This window comes from Lytechinus pictus, chromosome 10 (genome assembly GCF_037042905.1).
Source record: "Lytechinus pictus isolate F3 Inbred chromosome 10, Lp3.0, whole genome shotgun sequence".
Classification (NCBI taxonomy): domain Eukaryota; kingdom Metazoa; phylum Echinodermata; class Echinoidea; order Temnopleuroida; family Toxopneustidae; genus Lytechinus; species Lytechinus pictus.
The window spans coordinates 5,426,618-5,448,024 of record NC_087254.1 but is presented as its reverse complement, the minus strand read 5'-3'; the positions used below and the strand labels follow the sequence as shown (position 1 = coordinate 5,448,024).

At 36.6% G+C, this 21,407-nt stretch overlaps 1 protein-coding gene across 1 annotated transcript; it reads right to left on the bottom strand.

Annotated features, from left to right (window-relative positions):
• Positions 1-1,144: 1,144 nt before the first annotated feature.
• LOC129269006 (growth factor receptor-bound protein 2-like) lies at positions 1,145-20,270 on the bottom strand. The gene is made up of 5 exons (XM_064105175.1): positions 20,154-20,270; positions 16,410-16,545; positions 11,634-11,912; positions 9,039-9,095; positions 1,145-6,923 (listed from the first exon to the last, which is right to left on the bottom strand). The coding sequence occupies exons 1-5, from the start codon at positions 20,225-20,227 to the stop codon at positions 6,744-6,746; spliced, it is 726 nt and encodes a 241-aa protein (XP_063961245.1). The 5' UTR covers positions 20,228-20,270; the 3' UTR covers positions 1,145-6,743.
• Between the last annotated feature and the right edge of the window lie 1,137 nt (positions 20,271-21,407).

The following is a 21,407-nucleotide window of genomic DNA, read 5'->3' as shown; positions in this document are numbered from 1 at the left end:
AAGCATTGGAATACATACACTCACATTGGATATGTCTCTGAATGTTCAGCGATATGCAGTTGTACTTTGGGTGAATACAACATAGCCCCCACGGGGTATAGCGTGGCGCATCATTTTAACCCAATGGTTACTGTACAAAGCGTATAAAAAAACGTGTAATTCGGTAGTCTGTAGGTTAATGTCATTATGTCCATAGAAACTTATGGAATGGATGGATCTGATATTATAAATTGCAAATTTTTCATGACGTTGTACACAACTTTGATTCTCAGTCATTTTAAATTCATCCCTGCAGAATAACAGTTGGGGTTGTTTTTTTTTGCACAAATTAATGACTATTATTTTAGAGATATTCACATATTTAGAATGTTGGTTAATATTTTATTATCCCAAAGTCAACACTGCTGACAACCAACTGTGTAATACTTGATACTGTCATAGGTCACTTGTTACTGAATAAAAAGATGGCTTAGTTATGAAATAAACTTCAAATGGGTTAACACGGTTCTCCTTATCCTGAAAAGGAGATTATATAGTGAAGACCGATACTGCAGCTACCTTGTTTTATGTCTCATTATAGTGGGGCTGAAATGTATCTTTTTTCCACAACTATTCGCACACATACATTTTGATAGACTCTCCGTATACATGTACTTCTGAACTTTGCATGGTCAATTGATTAGACAAGTGCTGGCCCTGTAAGTGCATTGTTTAATTGTTAACCTGTCACTAAGAGCGCATTCTAGGGACTAATTGAATTCCAAAGTCATGTCCTCTTGGATTTGGGATTGCCATCTAAAATTGGCCTCTCAACCAATGCCATGCCAATTACTCCTATGTTTTCTGATGCAGATAATATCAATTCTCATTTACCTATTAAATCTGTAAGATCTTTACCTTTAAGACCACCTCCATAACTTCAGCTAAAGTCTGAAATGCTTTGCCACATCCTGATTCATACATGTACTCCACGAAAACCACAGAGATTGGTCATGTTTATTATAAAGAACCAACATTAACATCGAAAGTTTCTATCTTCAATATTATTTGTGCTTAAAATGCCACCTCCCCCTCCCCCCCCCCCAAAAAAAAAAAGGGGGGGGAATACAGGAATGCAAAAAAAAAAACTTTAATGCAATGGAAGTTGTCTTGAGCATTGTTTATATATCATTTTATTTTCTTTTTAAATAAAACATGAGTAGCACATGTAATACAAATTTATACATTAGGTACATGATTGTCACAATATTCAAATATAACCACGACTTGGAACGTATAATCTCTTTACAATTGAAATCGTACGACGAGAAAAAGTATGTACCCTATTTATACCCTATCACTGAGTAATTCATTCAGACATGCACCTCGTCTTGTACGGTAATTTTGATCGAGAAAAAAAGAAAACACATCTGCAAAAATTCTGCAGTGTATGCACAAAAGAGCTCGCAAGGAAAAATTATGTAGGAATGATTTTTACTGAAAAAATTATCAAAATTGAAACAAGATCTTCAAATGGTTGAGAAGTCTATGGCTTCTGGGGGTCCTGGACAAAAGGCCCCAATTCTTGATCACAATTCCAATCTAATATAAATGATAGAAGCCACAGAATAGACTATGGCAAGCTAACTGTGATTCTCTATCATATACAGTGTGTCTCTAAAAAAAGTAAACCCAACTTCAACTGCAAATTTTCAGAAAACTAAAAAATATTTACACATTATCTTTTCATGGTTAGATAGTCCAATAAGTCCTCTGTCCAATTACATCACTTAGGTTATCTAACTCTCATGCATGACTGAGCATGATTCAACTTAGTGAACTGGTGTCAAATCATCACTGTGGCAAGTTATTTCTTTTTATTGTCATGCATTCAAGGCCTATTTGAAGTTAAACTGGTTCCGTGATCAACATACTTTCTCACATTGTACCAGATGGCCCTTTTGTTGGAGGCTGCCTCTCTGGGAACTGCACCCGAAAAGCCTCTTGAACTTCCACGAAACTTCTTGTTTCCTGGTATCGAGTTACCAGGAATACTCTGCTCAATTGTCAACTGTACCATGTTTGGAAAGCATGTGAAGTGTGCCTGTGTTAGGAACAACCTTTGCTGAAGTTGTTATGTAATCATAGGCCTAACATGTGACCAAAATTTAACTTCAAATAGGCCTTGAATGCATGACAATATAAACAAATACATGTAACTTGCCACAGTGACGATTTAATCATAGGCCTAACAGGTGACAAACATTTAACTTCAAATAGGCCTTGAATGCATGACAATAAAAAGAAATAACTTGCCACAGTGATGATTTGACACCAGTTCACTAAGTTGAATCATGCTCAGTCATGCATAAGAGTTAGATAACCTAAGTGATATAATTGGACAGAGGACTTATTGGACTATCTAACCATGAAAAAATAATGTGTAAATATTTTTTAGTTTTCTGAAAATTTGCCGTTGAAGTTGGGTTTACTTTTTTTAGAGACACGCTGTATAAATGAAACATGCTGTGATATTTAGAGACCGTCATTATGTGAAAAATGATTACTGTACGTGTTGTTACCATTCGAACCGAGTCTTCAAAATCATGCTCAACTTCAAACCCCAGATAGCGGGTAACATGGTACGTGCATATACATTATACTGTAGGGGGGTTATTATTTAATGCCAATATTTCTATACAGCATGTACCAAGAAGAAAAACTTCTGCATGTAATCCAAACGCTTGATGGCCCTGCAACATAAGACACAATCAACTGTGTATTAAGTCTATGGTAAGCCATGTACAAAAAAGTTACAACTGTTACTCTTCGTAAACCCCCCCCCCCCCCATTATAAAAATCCAATGATGAACAAGTAATACAGCATACTGCATGCATTTTGGTGGCACTTATTATTAAAATGACCTCAAGAAATGCAATAAAATATTCATAGCATATATATACCTTCTAGAACATTCCATTGAAAGAAAAAGAGATGTTGCGGGCAGTACTACCAACTAAACAAAACTAGTACACCAATTTGGCAAATTAAAAGAAACCATGATGGATATTTTGTGAAAGCTCTGGAATATATATATGATCCACATCTAATGGTAGGTATACACATATGTGACTTTTTATGTAATGACGTGATAGCTCAGTCGGTAGAGTGGGGGTTTCGGATTCCGGTGACCCGGGTTTGATTCCCACTTGTTGCGCTAGTGCCCTTTGGAAAGGCATTTATCCTGATTACGAAGTCCCTTGGAGATGACCTTAAGCCGTCGGTTCTCTGGTTGCTTGCTTACAAGCATTCATGCTTTCTTAGCAATCAGGTATAAAAAAACACCAAACAACAAAGGTGTCACTTTTCGTGGGTGTTGTTGCAAGAAAATCTTGAAATCAATGTTTATGCAAGACATATGATTGATTGAGATATTGCTAAGTTGACATTTGATGCATAAAATATTGGTAATATTTGGATAGCAGGGTCGCCCAAATTTGATTGGAATTAACACAAAAACACCGTAATTTAAAATCATGCACTGTGCACTGCAGTCCCATTCAGTGGAGATGGTGTTATTTCTTAAAGTTGAGGTGTTTCCCATTTATCTAGTTTAATGAAACATAAACAGCCGCTTTTGTGCATGTTACATGATCATATTGCTTTTATACTGATCCATGGCAATACTGTGATATAGATTTGGCTGTACATGTAGGTAAGGCTAGATACACTGTATTAACAGAGAACAGAACAATCTTTACATGAAAACAAAAATAGTTTGGCAAGAATGGACATGAAAAACACAAACGAAAATCAAAGAAAGAAAATAAAGAACCAAGTTCAACCTGGGAAATGGCAAGAAAAAAAAGGGTAATACGTGTCGATGATAGGATTTGAGCATTTAGGCCCGTATTAAGAAGTGTGGTTTATAACATACACTGTAGATCATGCTCTAACACTGCTAAAATTATGGGAAGCCAGCAAAGTTAAATGTTTACATTTTTTGTTTATGTTTACTTTGCTGTTTTCCCCATTAATTAATGGTGAAGAAACAAAATGTAGTTCGGGAAAATTATTTCCTGACAGTTGTGAATAATGTGTGTGTCAAATGAGCTGGTAAATTTAACTTGTGTTAAAATTTTATGTCAAAGTTGGCTATCCATAGTTAGTTTTGTGTCACAATTGGCTATCCATAGTTAAACCACATCTTTAAACCATGGCTTAAATTCAACCCAAGTTCAGAATACAGGCCTTAAAAACTACCCTGAATAATCAATTGATAATGATATACATCTATAATCAAATCCTTTGTCGGAACTGTAAAACTACATGTAATGAAGTGAACGTCTGCATAGCACATTTGGTATCAAATATAACGTTAAATGTTGGCTATTAAGACTGATTCGGTTATGAGTGATATGAAACAAGTTAGATGGTTGCTAGCCCAATGATAGTATAGCTCTATGGTTGTAAATGTAATAGCATGAACCTTCTTACCCCCCCCCCCCTCACTTTCATTCCTTTTTCTTGCTCTTTACGGAAGAGCTTCCGTACGTTAAAATCATGTTCAGCTCAAATACATTTTTTTTGTTCGATATACGACAAGTAAGCTGCTCGGACAATCGATAAGTATGTCTATTTACATTTTAAGATATATACAGACTCTATATAACAAAATAATAGCAATACGTGTAGTAAATAATGACCCTTTGCACCTTGATCTCATAACAATGAACATAAATGAATCTGTATGATTATAATCAACGCATGTGAAAAGGAAAGTATAACATGATATCCACTCATGTCCATTCACGCAGAATAGAACTTCTGTGATGGTGCACATTAATATATATGACCAATATATGGTGACAAGTGACCTTGATTTTGAGATATTTTCTGATAGAATATGTAGTTCAATAATCAGTTTTCCCTTTAAGAATAAAATCAATGGAATACATCCATCGATGCTCCCCCTCTCATTAAAAGCAATATCCCTTTGGCCGCTTTCCAACAATCGCCAAATCTTTCCCCCTCCGCCCCCACCCCCTCAAACAAAATATTACTATTCCCCTTAATATTTCTTTGTTGTTGTCGAGAAGTTCAAGTTTTGTGTGCATACTGGACTGAGGGTGTTTTTACATTTGATAACAAATTTTGACGGGAATGGATGGCATGTCATGAGATGACATGAGATTTGGCTTCATACATGCACACCAAACCCAAAGCACATTCACTATTCAGATCAGCAAGGATGTTTTTTGTTGACTCGCTACCCCTCCCTTGCTCCTCTCCGTTCAAAGACTCGACCGACCTTCAGACTTCCTTTTGCCAAATCAGAGTTTGGCAGCGAGCCCAAGAACATAGCACCTTCCTGTACAACAAAATAGAAAGCATACAGGTCCTCCTCGAGTCAAACGCAATCTTGGTGCTCTATGCAAAGGAAAAGTATCGTCAACAAGCGGCGGTTACTCTGACATTCACAAAGCCATTGAACATGCAAGCTAGCTTTAGAAGTAGGGTGGAAACATCCACAATGTTTTAAGTAAATGGGGAACGTAACAACCACCTTTGGAACTGTCGCAAACTTGGCCAACTTCCCTGTTGTGCTACAAGACCTCTCCGCATCAATCCGTCTTTAAATGCATTTGGCACGATTTATACTCCCTTCCCCTCCCCCCAATTTCCTGTTATTAAGGTAATATCCTTTCTATTTTGACATCAAACCTTCCTAAATGTGAGGAAAAACATGTAATCTCTACTCCGCGCCACCTGGAAATTGGCAATCTGGCTGTTCGTTTTTCAAAACTGTTTTTCCTACTTTGAAGGAATTCAATGTCTTTGTAAAATGGGTGGAAACATATCTATAATTCATCGACTATGTTTGTATTTTGGCAGAAATGAAAAAGACGAGATATGATTTGCCTGTAGATTTCAAGTTCCTGATTGGTGATATATATACTACTTTGATTTCATTCACTCTTTAATATATCAAGACTTCTAGGCTATCCCATTCACCATTTGTGCTTGAAATGCCTGAAATGTGATTTTTGTCTAAAATATACATTTTATGGACAAGTTTTGGCATATGATCAATACATATTTAAAAACAGCTCTCATCGAACATTGACATTAATATTCAGTATAGAATGATATAGGATAATCTATGTATAAACAATGGATAAAAAGCTCTGAAGAAAACTGGTATCGGCACAAGTATGGTTGAATCAGATTTCCCATAGCACTGCACCACTATCCACTAGCTTTCAATCAAGCGTACATGATTCTTCAGATTAAAAGTTCTTGATTTTATAAATGGATGGAAACAAAACATTCAATATATACCGAAGCTTTATGCAATAATACATGTAAAAAAGTGAACATATTAAATACATTGTGTAGCATTTTTTTTAACAGTCCATGTTGGCATATGAAATTAAACGTACATGTAGCTATGTGCAAGAACATGTACACCATTGCCATTCAACAAAATATGTAAACACATTTCATCAAGCTTTGATAGCGCAAGCCACAGGGGGTCGCTGACTTCATAACACGGCATGGCAGGAACAGGGCTCTAGGATATCCAGTGTCACATTCACTGTTCTCTCATGTCGATGCAATACAAGCATGCCATTCCATGTTCAGTGCGCCGCATAGAAGTCAGATTTTGAATTCATTCATCCATGATCATCATCATCACTTGTCTTTTGTCTTTGAACGTTCGATCATCGAAGGATAACAGAGCAAAAGTTGGTTTTCATTATTATAAGACTTTGACATAGGGAGCCGGGAGCATGCCAGTGCGGCCATCCACCATGCCACGCCACCAGTCCTTGGTGGGTTTGTCGATGAGGGTGATGATGTCCCCCTTGCGGAAACACAGTTCGCCTTCTTCCTCGGGGTCAAAGTCATAAAGAGCTTGTAGCCTCTGCTGTCTTTGATCCTAATAAGAGAACAAAGAAAGAACAATCAACATGCAGAACAAATTCCAGAGACGAATAATAGTATTCTGTTTTTATATTGCACGTTCATCAGAACAAGTCAACCTCTCTACTAGCAATTTACTGATATATTATTCTGAACCGTCTGAAGTTTACACCGGCAGAGCAGTAGACTGCAAATCGCCAGCGTGCTGCTCACGTGTGGATCAGAGTGTTGCTCTGAAACTTTCTACAGATATTTTGTTTTTTATAGTAGGATCAAATGAGTTCCAAGCTCTAATTGTTCTTGGAAAGAATGAATTTTTGTAAGTTTCTGTCCGGGCAAAGGCCACTTCTATACGGGTACCACTATTGTTCCTCGTCTCCCTATCAAAATCAAGTTCATGTATTCCATATTACCCTGGTCATTGGATCCTGGCTTGCCCGCAGATTGTATGTACTTTCTCCACTCCCTGGGGAGCATTTGATCCCTTCCCAATAAGAGATTCGCCAAACTCAATTTTGCCAGGCATACTACTGTACAATGGTTTCTACATCCTACTCGGTGCCCATTTTAACACCAGGGGCCCGTCTTACAAAGAGTTGCGATTTATTCGATCAATCGCAACTATGGAAAGCCAGCAAAGTCAACATATAAAATGCACGTTTGTTCAAAAAAAAATCTAGATATGAATGTATATCCGTAAATTCATTGATTTCTTGACAATTTGGTGTGATCTCCTTTGCAAAAGGACAATTTGCAAATTTTCTGTAGAAAAAATTCTGACACTGATGGATTTCCATAGAGTAACTTTTGATTGGATCAATCGTAACTCTTTGTAAGACAGGGCCCAGGTAGAGAGTGGCAAAGTATTTGGCAAAGAATGGTTTAATAGTCTGCAGGCACAGACCCTTGGTTTTCGCAATTCGCATGGTACATAATACAGTCTGAAGTAGTGAGACTAGATTCACTGTGTACTGAGGACACAGACAGAGTCTTCGGATCCTAGTCTATGCTCTAGACCTGTTATTGGTTAGTGTCAAATATGAGTCTGTGCTTGCAGACTACAAAATAGTAGTTGTCTTATTGCCTAAAGGCCACCGCACACCTTATGACTGTTTGCGATCCGATTTTGGAACAAATCACATTTTGCTTTTTTTCTGAAAATGTGAATGGAACATATCATTCTATTTGAGGTTAGAATTAATTGAAAGAATACTAATATAACCATTTTGAAAGATTGCAAGCCTTTATTTTGGAGTAAAGGCCAAATTAGTTTCAAATCGTAGCCAATCGTACGACTGCTGAGACGTCATTATGACTAGATATCAAATTCGCTTTTATTCTAAGAAGGATGATAGCATAGTCACAGATTTGAACATAGGTATTTGTACGATGATTTAGAACATTACACAGTATTCCAAGTCTCAATATTAGCATCAAATTCTATTACATTTTATTCTGAAATCGGGTCGCAGACCAATCGTAAGGTGTGCGGTCGCCTTATTGGGTGTCTATAAACTCTAAAAGTGAATGATAACAGGACCAAATGGAAAGGTACGAGCTATTTCATTAATGAGTAAAACAGACTATGAAAGTTCTCGGGTAATCATTGACAAGAAGACAGAAAAAGACTCTCTTAGATAGGCGTCAAAACAAGATAAGAAAGAAGTGGTAAATATTGATTGATTGATAACGAATTTATTTCATTCCAAATTTCAAAGTAAAGCAAAATTTACAAAGTAAAGCTGAATATAATATAACGTTATGAAATAACAGAAACCTGATGAAAAGCAAAGCTTGTTATTGAAGGTTTCCTAAGACATTAATGCAAAATACAACGATATATAACAAAGGTCATGGGAAAAAAAATGTGATTGAAAGTGAGATGTGTAAAAATAGCGGATATGTCAAGTGAGAAGAGGGAGAGGCTTAAGAAAGAAAAGAAACTACTGCGTGGGAGGGAGGTGCATATAGTAAAAGCACAACTAAGAAAATAATGTCATGTACAGGTGAAAGATCTTATTGACAGGAATAGTGAAATAAAGGTGAGATAGAGGAGGGGGGGGATACAGGTAAGGAGGAATAATACAGGGGGGAAGAGAGCGGGGGGGGGGGGGGGGGTTGACTTTCTTACCGTTACACCTCCTGTGGGTTGCTTTCTCCTAGAGTCCCAACCATTAGGAGCAGATTGCTATGGAAACAAACAACAAAAACGACACCCAAATTACTCACAGAGCACTTTTAATAGTGCATTGCCTTTATCAACTGATTATCAACATAGAGTACATTGGATGATTTCAAGTACGGTGTTGAAATCAGGTGTTGGTGTTGTGACAACACCAGCCACAACACCGTACTTGAAATCAGGCTTGTGTTGGGATTGACCTCGGAAAATATTACGTATTTCCGGCGGTTGAAGGCTTGTGTTGAATGTCGTCTGCTGAACCCAGCATTGTGGCTGGTGTTGACGACCTAAATGCAATTTCCCCATTCAACAACACCAACCCCCAAGGATTGGGAAAATCGTGATTTCAAGTTCGGTGTTGGTGTTGATAAACTATAGCTCACGAACAGGCGGCGAACACGATGAAACATCCCTGTAAAATTACCTTTTACAGTTAAGATGAGCGCAAATCATAGTTTTATACATGTACATTTTATTGAATAATAATATTTACGCTTTCTGATTCTTGCAGTGATTTTAACTTTTGCATTCTAAACGATAAGATTTTATTGCAATTTCTCCCCGATTTCACTTTCGTCGAGCATTTCTTGCATGAAGTTGAGATGACCAGCAGAGCAGTGCAGAGGCGTGACGTCATAGGCTAACAATAACGCGATCAGTATCGCTCCTCTGAACCCAGCTCGGTGTTGGAGCTCAGTTCAGCAGCCCTTTCACACTCTCAACACCAACACTGAACATCGTACTTGAAATCACCCATTGACAATAAATTTCAGATAACCTAATATCAAAACATATTACTGGGCAGTGTTTAATGGAGCTTCTTGTCAATGATTGTCATCATTCCAGTCCTAATACATTCTGAGTGAATCAGATGCAAGGATTTAAAAAAGCTCATCATCTCATCCAAGACTAGAGCAGAACCTCGTGCACATCGTAGTCTACAATTGTCAAATCCTAGACAAGAATTGCAAGGAAACTATCCTCTGTTTTTTACTGGAAAAAGAGCTTTAAGCATTTCCTGGTTTTACAAGTCATTTATCACACTTGCTCAAAACTAAACTCATCACTTTTCAAAAACAAAAGCTTAAAGGGGGGAGTGAACTGTGTGTGGTCTCTCATTGACTGTGTATTATAAAACGTATATTTTAAGACTGTATATATATAGTCTTAAAATATACGTTTTATAATTATAATTATAAATATACTATTTTAAGACTATGTATATATACATAGTCTTACAATATACGTTTTCAAATGTCTAATATTCAGAGGAGTTAATTAATTGACGTATAATTGTATTTGTATAGAGAAACTAAAATGATATGAGAGGAAAAGTAAATTGCTTCGCAACTTGGTAACATAATTATCGCAGTATAAATGTATTTAGCAGTTAATTAACATGTTATCATTCAAGTGTGTCTAGACTACACTAGCATTATGGGTCAGGAAACTGGCCAGCTATGAGTAGTTGAGGATATACGTTTTCAAATATCTAATACTCAGAGTTAATTAATTGACGTACAATGTGTAATTGTATTTGTATAGAGAAACTAAAATGATATGAGAGGAAAAGTAAATTGTTTTGCTACTTGGTAACATAATTATCGCATAACTTCTGAAGGTTTCCATGGCAAAGAAGAATAGTGAAGTAGGTTTCACGGTACACCATGTATCTTTCTTGGGCAGATGTTGGTCCTGAAAAGGACCACCCAATCTCGACGTTTCGACAAGTGTGTTCTTGTCGTCCTCAGGAGAATGAGCAAAGTTTGTAAAAGCAGGCCTCCTGAGGACGACAAGAACACACTTGTCGAAACGTCGAGATTGGGTGGTCCTTTTCAGGACCAACATCTGCCCAAGAAAGATACATGGTGTACCGTGAAACCTACTACACTATAATCATCGCAGTATAAATGTATTTAGCAGTTAATTAGCATGTTATCATTCAAGTGGGTCTAGACTACACTAGCATTATGGGTCAGGAAACTGGCCAGGTATGAGTAGTTGAGGATTCGAGATGGCGCTATTGGTTTGTATCTGCTTTAAACCAAAATGGCATACATGTATGTATTTATGCATCAGTGTAATTTTGTCAATAAAGCATTCTTAAATTTTGGTGAGGCTCTTGACTTGCCAATTCCAAATGGGACGTATTGACTGATTTCTTTGGAAGGGAACTAACCTTCATTCTTTTTATAAATGTCATTAAATTTTTAATCCACATGAATTTTAAAGAATAATACCCCTTTCATAAACCCAATTATGCGGCTAATAGCAGCATAATTTGGTCGTAAAATCGGAGGAGGACCAGAGTTATCCGCATTATTTTGATGCTGCAATTATCCGCATAATAGCAGCATCGGGACAAGATTTTGAGTTTATGAACGTATTTCCAAATAATGCGGATAATTGCCATGGTGCGGTCACAAGGTCACCCTTTTCCAACACAACCGCATCGGAGGGGGCGTGTCCAGTTGTCATGACGATTATCCGCCTTTTCATTGGAGGATAGGTTTATGAAAGGGGTATAAAAGAAAATCTAATCACCATCATGTTATTCTGGGAATGCCTTGTGTTAACATCCCAGCTATTGTGTACAGGCTGCTGAGATGCATTCACGCCTCCGTTGCTGAAGTGCCTTCCGCTCTGGCCGTTGCTGCCGATGTAGCCGGGGCCGGGTGCTTTCTGGGCGAAGCCGTTGTCCATGGCTTCCCCTCCGCCTCCGTCCGATCTCAGCATCTTCAGGTGCGGGAACTTCTGCATGGTCTGTTCCATACGCTGCATGTCGACCAGGGTGATCACGTTTCCGGTCTTCACACCTGGTGTCTTGATAGAAAATGAAAATGAAATGTAGTTTACTTTTAGAGACAGAAGAGAGCAGTAATGCAATTGATCCAAGGCAATGACCATGGATCAAGCATCTTCTGCAAGGTCTGTTCCATACGCTGCATGTCAACCAGGGTGATCACATTTCCGGTCTTCACGCCAGGTGTCTTGATAGAAAATGAAAATGAAATGTAGTTTACTTTTAGAGAGATGTAAGATCAAATCCAGAAGAGAGCAGGAATGCAATTGATCCAAGGCAATGACCATGGATCAAGCATCTTCTGCATGGTTTGTTCCATATACTGCATGTCAACCAGCATGATCACGTTTCCGGTCTTCACACCAGGTGTCTTGATAGAAAATGAAAATGAAATGTAGTTTACTTTTAGAGACATGTAAGATCAAATCCAGAAGAGAGCAGGAATGCAATTGATCCAAGGCAATGACCATGGATCAAGCATCTTCTGCATGGTTTGTTCCATATACTGCATGTCAACCAGCGTGATCACGTTTCCGGTCTCCACACCAGGTGTCTTGATAAAATGGACAAAATAAATGTAGCTACATTTATATGGAATCATATCCAGGGGGTGTTTCACAAAGGTTTAAGTATGACTTAGAGTCGCACTTAAATGCCGACGCGCACATGATATGTAACACAAAATCTGATTGATGGGATTCCTGTGCGCATGTTCTGACCAATGTGGTGATGTATTCTTTACCGTACGCAACTTGGAATGAAAGTGCGACTCTAGGTCACACTGAGATCTTTGTGAAACACCCTCCAGATTACAGGTTTGAATAGAGGATGCTTCAGCAGGGCTGAAATCTGGGCGGCCACTCAACTATGGAATTGCTGTACTCGGGCATGATCAGAAAAACATGTAACTGTGGAAAAGGTAGGTTTTGCTGGTTGAGTTGCGAAATGCATACTAACGCATTCAAAGGGTGTCGGATATGCCAAATATCAGGAACAAATTCCGGAAGTTGACGCTTAAATCAGAAACTCTAGAGTATATTCCTGAAAAAAAAAAACATTCTGGATCTTGGCATGACTAGAACAATTCCTTGATTAGCTGTATTTCCATGAAGTTTCTTGTTATTGTTAAAGGGTATAGTTCACTAAAAATGTGTTGGAATATGTTGATGGGGTATGAATGTACATGTAGACCAATAACAAAACTGATGCATTTAGATTTCATTTTCTAACTATGGTGGAATGTGTATATGTGTTATGGCCTGGCACCCTTATACCTCAGTCACATTTGATCTACATGTACGGTGGCCGTACAGTGAGTCGAAAACAGCCGTTTCATTCATTTTTATTCAAACCACCTATATAAAGCTATATAATAAAAAATGTCAAAACGGCTGTTTTCGACTCGCTGTACTGCCGCCGAAGAGCAAATGTGACTGAAGTAGAAGTAATTCTTTTTTTTTACAGTTACAAGTTCTTCCCACGTCTCCTTGATGTAGAACCTTCGCTGGGTGCACATTGAATATTTTTTTTTATTTTTTTTTAAAGAATTTCTAGAGCTCTAGAACAAAAAGATTCACCCTCAGTTATGAAGGTCAAACTGAGTCATAAGGAAACCACGACAGATGCATCTAACAATGAAGCATTCAACTTAAAGGCGGTTTGTAACTTAAAATCAAAATAAATGATTACAGCTTCAGCTAATCCTTCGGTCGGACAGGAGTGGCCTTACATGTACATGTAGCTTCGTATAAAGAATGGATCAATGATGTTAATTACAAATAAAGGTACCCATATTCTGTTAAAAATTCTTCACTTCAAGCAACCGTGATCTCTGTCGGAGATCCCTAGACTAGATCTAAACGTTAGTAGTTATTTGTTTGGAAACCCCATTGGTGTGTACAGTGTATGCAATGAGTGAGAACAGGGTTTTCCCAAACAAATAACTACAAACGTCTTGATCTAGACTACTAGGTGCTGTCGGATACAGTGTATGGCAACCCAACTTATTGGTGAACACACACAAGGAAGAGATACAGTATACACAAGCCTCTTCTAAAGCAAACTTTCTACTTTCGCCATAGTTAATTCATCCCTTTAAATGTACAAGTATGTATCACTACCTAAGCTATTCCAGGAAATGATACATTCGAACTGTCTAAATTGTCTTCCGTATCAAAACAAGAACAAATCCTATGTGTACATCAAAGCGCTCGTGTGTGGACATTGACCTGCACTGTATTTAACTCTTGTTTTCGCTGCATGCTTGACATACATTGTACGCCAGCACTGTACACCAGTCACAGCAAAAATAGACACTTGGGCCCATATTCTGAAGTCGGGTTGAAGTTAGACCATGGTCTAACTCTGTGCTAAAACTATGGAAAGCCAGAAGTGGCAAAATTTCTTTGCATCATATGTTTCTTTTTTAATATGATTACTGTGCTCTTTCCAAATTTGTGAATGGTGAAGAATCTTCTTTATCCTTCCAAAGTAGTTAACAATGATTTGAGAGAAAAATGAGCTGATACATTAATTCTACTGTTAAGAGATTTATGCCACTATTGGCTATCCATAATTGAACCACAAATTTAAACCAGCGTTTAAATTAAATCCGACTTCAGAATATGGGTCTTGGAATCACGAAGGCATCGAGAACAGCATCCCATCAATTTCTTTAAAGGAGAATGAAACCCTTGAAACCAGCTGAATCCATATCAAAGAGAAAAATCAAAGAAACATATTGTTGAAAGTTTGAGGAAGATTGAATGAATAATAAGAAAGTTATGAGCATTTGAATATTGATATCACTAATGCCAAGTAGATCCTCCCATTGGCAATGCGACCAAGATCTGTGATGTCACACACGTACAACTCCCTCATTACTTTAGTACTTATTTCACTTATATTCTCACTTTTATAGAGTCTATCACAAGGTGAGGTGTTCTCTTTATGAGAGGACAAGTACAGAGGTTTCACAACATTACATCATTAATGAATTGTTTGTCATATGATTAGAATGAGCAAAAAGAGATGTTTTGGGGTATATTTTCAGCGTCCAAAAATGGAGAGTTGTTCATCTGTGACATCATAGATCTTGGTCGCATTGCCAATGGGAGGATCTCCATAGCATTAGTGATCTTGACATTCAAATGCTCATAACTCTTCTATTGCTAGTCCTATTTTACTCAAACTTTTGTTGATCTTATTCTTTGATTTTTCTGCTTTCACAAAAGCTAACTTGCTCCAAGAGTTTCATTCTCCTTTAAGACTTGTTATAGTATTAAACAAATGCACAATGTTTATAACAAGTTTACCATCAGCCAATCAGATAGACCGATCTCAGTAGCTTTTAACTATTACAAGTTTTATGAAATGCGGCCCCGGCCAGCAAGGTGATCAGGGTGTGTTGGGTTACAGTATCCAACACAAAAGTGAAGTGAGTACACCTCATCAGAGAAAGGTTTATTTTCATTTGGTCCAATGCCAATTCGTCCAATTGCCACCTTGTCTACTATCATTTGGTCTATCATCAGTTCGTCCACTATCTACATGGTCTAATTGCCATTTCGTCCACTCACAATTTCATCTAATAACCAGTTGGTCTAATAGCCATACAGTCCATATACCATTTGGTCTAATTAGACTAAGTGTTAATTGGGCAAAATGAAGGAAAATGAAATGGATATTAGACCAACTGCTTATGAGATGAAATGGTCAGACCAACTGATGATTAGACGAAGTGATGATTGGACCAAATGGTTGTTAGACGACATGTTGATTATTAAAACTGAATGGCATTATAAGAAGGTCAACCATGTGGTGAGTGGACGAGTTGGCAGCTAGGATTTGGCAATTTACCCAGAGAAACACCAACTTCACTTTTTCTTTCTTAGACTCAAACAATCGTAATGACCATTTTTTAGAAAGCTCCATACACTATTAAAATAAACATATCCAAAAAGGGCATCCTAATTTTGGTTGGATTCTGCATTTATATGAGGGTTCCAGGTTATTTCAGACTGACTCAATCACAAAAAAACCATGTAGATTTATGAGTACTTACCCAGGTAAATTGCCAATTCGTCCACTGCCAACTCGTCCACCTTAATTTAGTCTAATGCCATTCTGTCCATCAACATTACATCGAACAATCATTTGGTCCATTAACCATTTGGTCCAATCATCACTTTGTCTTGTCTAATAACAAGTTGGTCTAATACCCATTTTCTTTTCATTCATTTTGCACAATTAACGCTGGTTTAATTACATGTAGACAAAATGATATATGGACTAAATGGCCATTGGACCAACTGGTTATTAGATGGAATGGCATTAGACTAAATGAAAGTAGACCATGTGGTGAGTGGACAAACTGATGAACTGGCATTAGACGAATAAGGCCCCCATTCCACAGAGGGGGGAAAACCCCAATCATTACATGTGTATCCAATGCCAATGAAAGGAGCATTAAAGGCCAATCAACAGGGCATCGAAGGCCATTACTTCCAGTATCTTACTTGGTTTTCTCTTGTGACGGATGTTGTTCTGTAGTAGTCTACCAAGGCATCTAGAGAGGGGAACTTGACGATCCAAAGATGGAATTTACCTGCCGTGTCCTGCAGGATTCGGAAGTGCTGTACGCTTTCATTGTACCTACAAATGTATACAAAGAAACAAATCAGTCAGAGTTCATCATTATTATGTATGTGATCAATATATTGTCGGCAGCCATCCGAAGCATTTGGAAACTGATATCGGGAATATCAAGTTTAAAAACGCAGAATATGGGCAAGAATATTTATTTCTATTCTAATGAAATGAATGAGAAAATCCAAGTCGAAAGTTGCATACAATTGCACGGTACATGATTATCATATGGTGACACGACATTTGCTCCTGTCTTAATATCTCAGAGGGCATACGGTTAGAGTTAGGATTGTAATAGAGGTTTTGGTTCAGAATAATGTAAAGATAAGGATTCAGGTTTATTTAGTTTTGGGGGTTAGGTTTTATGTTTGGCTTAACATGTAGATTTTCCAACGGAGTGATTGTCGTTGGAGCAAATGTCATGGAACTGATTATATACATGTATATTCTAATAAAATGTGCCTTTCTACTGCTGTCTGACAATACCGGTATAATTCCAAAAGAAACTAATAACTCTATTCCTCTTCTCTTCATTCTTTCTTTCTAAAAGACCACTTGGTGTCTGATATTGTAGAATTTTTTTTTTTTGGGGGGGTGGGGGTAAGACACTTAAATACTTCTGGGCATGCTGCTAGGGAGAAAGGGGAAAGAAAGAAGACAGGGAGGGTATACATGTACATGTAGGTAGCTGCAGGGATGGAGTAAAATGTAAAAATTGTTTTAACAAAGGAATAAATAGAGAAAATTAATCTTAGAAGAAAAGGAAAATTAGTTGAGAAAAAACAAAAAAGAGAAAGAATATTCATGTTAATTTCACAGAAAGTTAAAAATGAAAAAAAAGAAAGGACTGGCAGGGATTAAGAGGATAGTGAAAAGGTCAACGACTTCATTCGAGATAAATTTAACCAGCAACAAAACTTGGGAAGGTAAGAACCTCTATCACATGTGTACATATATGTGTACATCTTCATACCACCTGCAAATCTTTAAACCGTGATAATGCTGGGTTACATAATTTACAACTCTGCCACAGATTACTATTTAGAGTTTATCACAAACTAGAGCTAACACTTTAAAATAGTTTTAGCCTCAGATACTGAATATTTCCCTTCTAGGTTTGCTGCTAAGAAAATTTCGTCCGTCCCCCCCCCCTCTCTCTCTCAAAAAAAAAATCTGGATCTGCCTATGCTTGTATGCATGCTGCTGTTTTCAAAGCAGACATACAATCAATTATTTTTGGTGATGAATTTATTACACCCAAGAGGTACAATATGATCTTTCCATCAAGGGCATCGGTCATCAGTTTGTGGGGGCAGTTGCATTTGTAAATCATTCACTCATTTTAATTGCATTTAGATGTACATGTACATGTAAGAAGGGATTTATATCATTCTTAACATTTTATTTGAATCTAGAAGCACACACCGCTGACAGTATATTACTCAGGTGGAGAAATATATACATGTCACTGTGATATTTTCGAATACATTAATTCTGATTTCCCTCTGTTTGTTTCTGGTTTCAGAAATGTTAAATTACACTGTAGATAATTTGTTGGTATCAGGGGCGGATCCAGGATTTTCCAAAAGGGGGGCACACTTCTGTTTTAATGGCATTTTTACATTACAAATTTTAATTTTGCTTCTCCACTAGGGGTTGGTACTTACACGCATATTGAAATTCTTAGAAATGAAAACAACGATATACAATTACGCTTATCTGCCATTTAAATCTGAGAGCCTATCATGAAAGGCTAGAATGTAAATATTATTACAGATATCACAGAATTCTCTTTCTCATCATGCAATTAAATGGTTTTATTCTTTGTAGTTGTACAAAGAATAACATCGTAGTGTGAATAAAATGAAAATCATTTGTGACCTTTAAGGGATGGTCAAGGCTGGAGATATTTATATCTCAATAGAGTAAAATGCTGAAAATTTCTTCAAAATCGGATAACAAATAACAAAGTTATTGAATTTTAAAGATCTGCATTATTCCGGTGAAACAGATCTAGGCATGTCTTTATGAATATTCATTAGGTGGGCTGATGATGTCATATCTCCACTTGTTCTTTTGTATTTTATTATATGAAATTAGGTTTATTAAAAAATTTTATACCAAGAACTAAAACAATTGGATTGACAACTGATTAAAGTGCATTAGTTATTTATTGCCGCAACTTATTTCATCATAATGGAGACACATCATTTACACATGCATGAAAAAATGAAACATTTATGATTTCATGTAATAACATATTAAAGAATAAGGAAAGTGGGGATATGACATCATCAGCCCACCTAATGAATATTCACGATGATGTGCATATTCAACTATTTTCACAAAATATTGATAAACTTTAAAATTCAATAAGATCGTTATTTGTTATCCGATTTTGATGAAATTTTTGGCATTTTGCTCTGTGAATTTTACTCTATTTATTTAGATGTAAATATTTTCAGCCCAGACCATCCCTTTAATTATATTATACTAGTACATGACAAAAAGAATTGATAGATCATACATGTACAGTATACACCATGTACAGTATTAAGACAGAGTAATCAAAATCTTCCACTGTACTGTCTGTAGTACTCACATTCAAAACTCTGTTCATTTTCAATTGTGCTGATAAAATTTCTTGCACCCCCAGCAATAAAAAATGCAACAGTTTGCGTTTGAGTTCATGTTTATGTTTTTCACCCTTTTCACCCTTTTTAAACAGCCTTTATTAGATAGGAATTCAAACTTATCCTACTTTATATTTAGGCCTTCTGAAGATTTGTCTTTAAAACTGATAATTTGAGCCTTTGAAACATACAAATGCCATAGTAGTAATACATCATTTTCTATAAACATTATTTTTCTCCCAAAAGGATTTCAAACTTACTTTACTGATAATGAATATAGGCCTTCTGAAGATTTGTCTTTAAAATGATATTTTGAGCCTTTGAAAAATACAAATGCCATAATAGTAATTATTAATACATCATTTTCTCTAAACATTTTTTTTTCTCCCAAAAGGATTTCAAACTTACTTTACTGATAATGAATATAGGCCTTCTGAAGATTTGTCTTTAAAAATGATATTTTGAGCCTTTGAAAAATACAAATGCCATAATAGTAATTATTAATACATCATTTTCTTTAAACATTTTTTTTTCTCCAAAAAGGATTTCAAACTTACTTTACTGATAATGAATATAGGCCTTTTTGAAGATTTGTCTTTAAAATGATATTTTGAGCCTTTGAAAAATACAAATGCCATAATAGTAATTATTAATACATCATTTTCTTTAAACATTTTTTTTTCTCCAAAAAGGATTTCAAACTTACTTTACTGATAATGAATATAGGCCTTCTGAAGATTTGTCTTTAAAAATGATATTTTGAGCCTTTGAAAAATACAAATGCCATAATAATAGTAATTAATTTATACATCATTTTTTTCTCCCCAAAGGATTTCAAACTTACTTTACTGATAATGAATATAGGCCTTAACTGAAGATTTGTCTTTAAAAATGATAATTTGAGCCTTTGAAAAATACAAATGCCATAATAATAGTTAATACATCATTTTCTTTTTCTCCCAAAAAGGATTTCAAACTTACTTTACTGATAATGAATATAGGCCTTCTGACGATTCACTTCTTCTTACGAGGAAAGCACCATTCCTCTCCTGCATCAAGAGAAGTTCTGCATTTTTTCTTGTTATCGTTGGAAAGAACCATGACCTGTGAGAGAGAAAGAGATATAGGAAGATTTTAAAAATGTTTGAATTACAAAATAAAAACGAAAATCACTTAAAGTTGAGGTATTTTAGAAAAAAAAAACAGGTATTAAACTGGGGAGAGTAGGCACTACCATCATCGATGGTGTTTCCCTGTCAATCAGTGTTATACATGTAGCTACAGTGGACGGCAGTGGTCATCCCAACCGGCACAGATTTCCGACCACCACTCATCATGAAAAACATGATTTCCGACACACCACTAATTTCAAATGAAAATTGTTTCAAACACAACTCCTTACAAAGAAGAGTCAAACTTGCATTAGTTTCCATCTTAAATCTCGTTTGCATTTGCATAATTTACAATAAACAATCTTATATTTGATAAATATGTAATTTTGCTAACGTCAAGTTGTCATTACATGATGTTCATTCCCTAACCTCTCAAGACCAGTAACTCAAAATTTTGACCACCACTAAACGCGTTGTGGTCTAGTGGTTCTGACTCTTGCCTTTCAAACAGAGGGTCGTGGGTTCGAATCCTAGCCATGGCGTGCTTTCCTTCAGCAAGAAATTTATCCACACTGTGCTGCACTCGACCCAGGTGAGGTACATGGGTACCGGCAGGAAGTATTTCCTCAAAAAGCTGTGCACACCAGAATCGGTAGACTAGCTTAGCCGGGGTAATATAGGAGCGCCTTGAGCACCTAGCAAGGTTGATACGTGCGCTATACAAATCCTACATGTATATTATTATTATTAAAATGGTCTAGCTACATGGAGAACATTGCTGTCAATAAATAGGGAATCGGAACATATTTGATTTTAAATACATCTCTTCAAGGAATAACTTCTTTCTCCTAGCTCATCTCTGTCAAATATAACCTGAAAGTTCATGATCACACATTTTCACAATTTTTACTGGTCAACAATTCATTATCGATTCCATGTTTACTATCACCCCATAATGCATTCTTTTGCATGCATGTACTTCATGTATAAATGTAGTTGCTGCCTAATGACATTAGATATATAGTATGTCAAAATTTTACTGACCAGTCAGAAATTTCATGTGTAATCTACCAATCCCACAATGCCCATGGTATTCTTTTTAGTTTCTGCCTAATGACATTAG